The 6,420-nt window shown below is 46.5% G+C and overlaps 1 protein-coding gene across 1 annotated transcript in view; it reads right to left on the bottom strand.

The window, feature by feature from the left end:
* MTMR12 (myotubularin related protein 12) overlaps positions 1 to 6,420 on the bottom strand; it is a 53,612-nt gene that overhangs the window by 8,046 nt on the left and 39,146 nt on the right. The window contains exons 11-13 of the mRNA XM_010853839.1: positions 5,788 to 5,866; positions 4,202 to 4,272; positions 1,663 to 1,835 (exon numbers count right to left, since the gene is read on the bottom strand). Coding sequence (XP_010852141.1) covers positions 1,663 to 1,835; positions 4,202 to 4,272; positions 5,788 to 5,866 — 323 coding nt within the window. The remainder of the gene's footprint in view (positions 1 to 1,662; positions 1,836 to 4,201; positions 4,273 to 5,787; positions 5,867 to 6,420) is intronic.

The raw sequence follows: 6,420 nt of genomic DNA, 5'->3' as shown, positions 1-6,420 counted from the left end.
CCCAGAAGATAAAGCAGATGGGAGAGGAAGCAGAAGCGGCAAAAATGAGTTTCTAACATTTTTCACAAATGCATTTTTTTTTCATCGATGGCCTCTTTTATTAGCCTCAGAGGCAAGCTCTTTCTTAGTAGAGTTTCTGAGGGCACCTTGTCGTTCCCCAGTGCTCCTCCTCGAGTCACCAGTGACCCCGTCAGGGGGACAAGGCAGACTGCGTCACGGTCTCTCCATTCCTGAGCCAGGCTGAGGTCTCACACGCAGCTCCTGAGAGGCAGGAGCTGGCAGTTCAGCTCTTGACTCAGTCCAGTGCTGCGTCAATTACATCACAAACTGGACCATCCAGTTTTCCGTCAAAAGTCCAAGGTGTCGATGTTGAGATGTGAAGAAAGGTCTACGTGGCAACCTTATCTCACACCTCATTTTACGTTCAGTGGCATTAGATACGAGTGAAAAGTATCTGAATCTCACAGCACAGTCAGGGAAATGGGCTCAGAAAGTACAGGTGATTCCTCCCAGCCTGGGTGAGCGGGCGGATCTGCTCTGGGGCTCCTTCCCCTTTAGACACACGGTGCCCATCAGTCCCCCTGCTCTCAAGATACACAGACTACACAAGACGTGCAAAAATACCCTCTTCCCAACACAGTACCAACTCTGCTGAGTGCCATCAACCTTTCAAATTAGTTTCTCAGGAAGGCAAGTCCCTTCTAAGACTGAAAGATGGTGATACATATTCATCATCAGCCTGATGGGACACAGATGAGTATAGACCAGTCCTCAGAGAAATCTGCAGGCCCAGCAAGGGCGGCCTGGTCTCGCAGGACACACCAAGCCTTTATGGGCAGAAGCCTCAGCTCTGTTTCCAGAGCTGCTGTGTCAAGCTGCCCAGCACCGCAGACAGACATGCCTATTATCTGGGGGAAGAAAAACCACCAGCCGCCCTGCTAGCATATGTTAGCTCTGCAGGTGATTTAATTACAGTTCACATGTTTTCATTTTTTCTTCCATGGTCGTTAATAATGCAGCCAAAGCAGTTGGCACAGCTGTAACCGAGACAAGTACGTCCCAGTTTGGGGGGTGGGGGGACTCATTTTCACTAACTGGACTGTCTCGCTGTCTCTTCAGGCCTGCAACTATCATGGCGAAGGCCCACGTAATGGATAGCATTCACATAATCCTGGGCTTTATTTTGAAAGGGTTTATTGCAAGGCAAATTTACTTTGTGTTATTATGTATTTTCTTATTATTATGTGTTATTATGTATTTTGTATGTATTATTATGTATTTTCTTGTTATTATGCATTATTACGTATATACAGGGAAACTTGTACCCTATTTATTTTTTTGCAAAGACTAACTTATCAGAAATTGTGAGAGTCCCACCGAGTTCATTTTTATTTAAGTTTTACAAGTCAACATCACTTCCACCGTGAACTATAATACACCCTTGGGACACACAATTTAGAAGAGAAGGTTCTGAACACACTTCCTAATAAATATCCCTTTTCCCTGGGAAGGGTTTCCAGTGTTTAAATCATTCACACTCACTGACCAGTGACTGGTCCTCGCCTTCCTGAAAAGCTCTTAAGGTGTGCGCTGTGCAGGTATTAAGGAGAGACGGAGCTCCTTGTGTCCGAGGCTGCGCAGGTCTGTGCCGAGGACACTCACCTCCTCCTTGTCGCTCTGACGGAGGTGGTTGCAGCGGTCCAGGAAGCAGTGGCCACCCATGACCCACTCCTTTTGGACAAGGCTCTGGAAACCGAAAACGGTTCGACAGTGGGGGTCCATCATCACTTGCGCCAGAGAAGAAACGAGGCAGCAGAGGTCGGAGGCGTTGTCCTCTGTGGTGGGGGGTGGGGTTGCCAGGCAACAGCACAGCGAGGAAAGAGGGGACCAAGTGTTAGAAGAGCTGCGGGGGGCACAGGCAAAAGCAGGGCCCCCACACCGTCTACCCCGACAGTCAAGTTCTAACTCCCAAAAAGGCTGGGCCATTGGTGGCAAAAGGTAACATGTTCAGCTTGAGAGACAAACGCTTCCAGCCTGGCTGGCACTGGCTCCAAGGGACACTGGCACTAACGATGGACTCCTTACTGGTGAATAGATGCAACGCGGCAAACCCAGTGTCAGCATGGGGGGTCAGATGTGCCACACAATGAGGGCACGGGTATGGCAGGTTGCTGGGCTCCACCGACCAAGTTTAAAACCCTTCCAGCTGGGGCGTCAGGATCGCCATCCCTGAGCTCACTGTTTCACGGCTCAGCTGCTTCTCAGCCGCCTTTCCTCTGCTACCTCTGCTTCGGAGAAAGGGTAACATCCCTGGACTGCACCAAAATGCTCTGATTGTCAGCTCCATGGCTCTTGCCATTTCCGTCTGAGAGCACGGAGGGGCCTGCCTAGCCTAGAGGTGAAACTCTCCCTGGTAAGTATAAGCCACGTGTCCACCCCTTGGGCGACGGTACAAAACTCACATGATGAAAACTCCGCTCACATCCTTGTTCACCATCTACCACTCGTAGCAAATAACAACATACGTCTACATCTGGGCATTTGTCTTAAGAATTTCACAGTCCTTAAAGTCAAGGTCTACATCCTCGTAGTTTCTACTTTACAAAAAGAAGCGGCACTCAAGTTGCTATTTTAAAACGTCCATGAGGACGATGGTTCTGGTAGTCACAGGGTTAGAGAAACTTCAGAATGAATCCTAAGTAGGGAGGTGTTTGCACTGTTAACCTCTCCTGTGACCCCGGGGCCAGGAAGCATTCCAGGGCCAGGCTTACTGTGCTCCTATCTCTCCTCCAGGAAAATAAGTCTAAACCATGGGAACCCCAGGGTTCAGAAGAAACAGATTTTTATATTCATCTTTCTTTTGAAACAAGTTTCAGTTTTCAAGAGAATCTTTCTTCTTGTGTATGAAGTATATTATCAGTACAAGTCCCAGGAAGAGTGGCTAGAGAGTGAGATTTCAGAGAAGACATAGCTCCGCCGTCTATCGGGGAGTGAGGCACAGCTCAGCCTCACCTGCTGACCGTTCTCACTTCACTCTGCGCACCTCTGGGGTTGGTGCAGTCTGGCCTGGGCACTTGTACTCCTCAGCCCCCAAGTCTTTATCCCTCCTTTTCACCAGTTACTCAGTACTCTGGCCACTGTTAACCAGACCTTTTTCAATAACACCCTTATGCCAGCTCTCTCTCAAACTCAATAGGGTGTAAACTTCCAGAAGGCAGAAGCTCTTACGTGGGAGGTGCTCAGTCCGCGTGTTAAAATTTAAGTCAGAGGGTACAGAAGCCATAGGCTGACACATTTCCGGTCTGCTCACAGAAGCTAAGTCCCAGGAGTCGGACACTCTCACAGAGAGTGTCAGAAAAATGATAAAAGCTTGAGGGTGTGGAAGCATGAGACATTCTGCTTAAAGCATGGGGCCACAAGAAACTTTAAATATTCACAATGGCAGATAATATTTTAGCTCAGATCTAACCAATCCCAGAAACAATCTTTGTTGCACGAGGCTTATACACACTGGGTGTGTATGTCCAGCCCACATGTACAGCGACTTCAGTCTACTCTGGAAAAGGAAATCATGGACCACACAGTTTCTGCAACAACTGCACAAAGTTGTCAGACACAAGGATGCAGAAATAACAATTAAACCATCCATGGGTCTCGTCATACAAAAAAGGTCATCCAAACTTTAACTGAGTTAGTATAAAACAAAACCCCAAAATATCAGGAAATGTGAGCTTTGGTAAAGACACCAAACAATTCCTTCTTGGGCTGCGAATACATCTGCCAAGTTCCAAGTGAAGGAATGTAATTTTAAACTGTAACAATGAAATCCAAGGCAAGGATTCCAAGGTCAGGGTAAAAAGTATGGGAAGGATTTCTACACTAGCTCACTCCTTTTATAAGACAATCTTCCCTGGTGGCTCAGATGGTAAAGCATCTGCCTGCAATATGGGAGACCTGGGTTCGATCCCTGGGAAGATCCCCTGGAGAAGGAAATGGCAACCCACTCCAGTACTACGGCCTGGAAAATTCCATGGATGGAGGAGCCTAATAGGCTACAGTCCCCATGGGGTTGCAAAGAGTCGGACATGATTGAGCGACTTCACTTTATAAGACAATTTCACTTACATAAATCTCTATATACAGAAACAGAACCTCCAGTAAAGGAAAAAGGAAACCACCCTTTGTGCTTTAAATGTATTACCTAAAAGAAGAACGTTCATGTTTTGGGCTTCTAGACATTCTATAATCTCTACTGCTTTTTTCAGGCAGCGCCTAAATAGGAGAGAGACAAGTAAAACAGACAATAGATCTTGAGCTTGGTATTATGAACAACAAGAAATTTAGAGGCAGTCTAACTTGATCTTCAGTGTTCCATCTCACTTACTGTCTCATACTAACATTCTCCAGAAAAGAAACAAATTATTGTTTACACTATTCAGGTACTGCAAGACATTCATCTGCTTATTAGAAACTTACAGTTTTCAGAAGGGAATTCCAAAGTCAGACGTAAAAATGCTCTTAGACAATTCCTAAACTGGGAATTCTTACTGCAGATTTATACCTGAGTGTGGCAGTAAGTCCTAGAAAGACCCTAAAATGTCTATATCTGGAGGCTGGGCTACAGGCCCATTTTGTTTAATTCAAGATCATTGGCTAAATGTATCCGCCTGTCTGGAAAGGACCATGTGTCCCGAAATTCCTTTGTCTCTCTAGACACACTATTCCCTTTGAAACTGTTGCCACCATCAGCAGCCCCACCTCCTGGATTGATAACCCTGCCACAGGGGTGCCTCCCCCAGGCTCTTCACCCGGTTAGGTATGCACACCTTCTCTACAAGCCCCACAGAAAGAAAGGGCCTCTTATTTTATAACATCTATCACAGAACTTGCAATTATATATTCAAATTATGGGACATGCAGCAGGCTCGTCAATACCTATTTGCTAAGAAGGGTTTGGAGGCCTGTGGCTCCTCTGTACAAACCAGGCAGGGCTGAGGGAGAACGCGGAGAGAGGGGGGAGAGGGGGCCTGCCTTTTCCTCACAGGTGCCCTGGGGCTGGAGCCATTCGCTCACTCACTCTCACCCAAGCATCATACCTGTTCTGCGCCTCCCTCTGCCCTCGCCTCTGTTTAAGGGCAATGGAGAGAAGCTATTCAAAATAGGAAGCAGGACAGGGAAAAAAGTTTTGTTCTCTCAGAATCTCTACTTAATCCCCCAAATGAGAAAGACTAATTGACACTCATTATAGTAAAAAACAATTTAATATGTAAGAGACATAAAAGATAGTGAATTCTTCTAAAAAAGTATGCAATAAAAACTCAGCATCTGGGAATTCCCTGGCTGTCTAGTGGTTAGGACTCTGCACTCACTGCAAGGATGCAAGTTCAATCCCTGATTTTCACCAAACCACTCCCCACCCAAAATAAAAACAAAACCGGAGAACTCAGCATCCCCCCACCTTCCCAACCCCCAGCCTCCTCCCTGGAGGTGAGCACTGCAGCTCAGTTAGAATGCTGGGGTCCCACACCCCCTTTTCTGCAGCCTTCCCATCCCTGGTCTGTAGTCTCAGGAGCAGATCTGTGTGGGCAGGTAGCATATTCGTAAATCCTGATCAGACATGCACAGAAATAATAAATAACAAATGCAAAATCCAGCTGAGCCTTGAACAGAACATGTGACCTAAGAATATTTAACTGTGAAATATAAAACAGTTAATTTGTCCGTTTGCTTTACTACTTTGGTTTACCGAACTGTGAAATTTACGAGCAAAACAACACCTTGAAATACCTGATTATGTCCAGCCAGCTGCTACCCTCCAGCAGGGAAAACCATTTGATGTCTGTGTCCCAAAATTCAGTACTATTATCTGAAAAGAAAGGAAACAAGAGTGAAGAAGTCGGGCACTGTTTGCAGAAGCCGCTGTAGAACCTGTGCTGCTCAGTGGCATAGCCCTACGCTAGACTGAGAATCTAGCACCGGGCTCCGGTTAAGTCAAGTGCGTTTCAAGCCTTCAGCTGAAGTGGTTTTTGAACCGTAAACCTTTGGAAGGGTGTGGTAGTCAAAAATAGACTTTTTTTTGCACAAGTAAAAAAGTGCCCTACAATCTGTCCACCAAGTCACGGCCACCCTGTAGCTCGACAAGGAGAGAAACATGCTTTAGGCAGACACACCAACATTCAGCCTGCTGCTCTTAGAAGTGGAAGATGCAATAGGCCACGTCCTGATGCCGTGGAAACTTGAGGGGAGAGCTAGCTTCCACTGGAGTCTTAAACACACACATATTTATCCTGCACACTGGACACGACCTCCCAATCCAACTGGAGACAGAAGCATTGCATTTTACAGAAGTCTACTGCCTGTGAAAGTTGCAAACTCAAATCAGTGAGAAGGCAGATACCCCTGCCACTACTGGATGGTGAC

This window comes from Bison bison, unplaced genomic scaffold (assembly GCF_000754665.1).
Source record: "Bison bison bison isolate TAMUID 2011002044 unplaced genomic scaffold, Bison_UMD1.0 scf7180017864331, whole genome shotgun sequence".
Lineage (NCBI taxonomy): Eukaryota > Metazoa > Chordata > Mammalia > Artiodactyla > Bovidae > Bison > Bison bison.
This window is presented reverse-complemented; position numbering and strand designations above follow the sequence as displayed.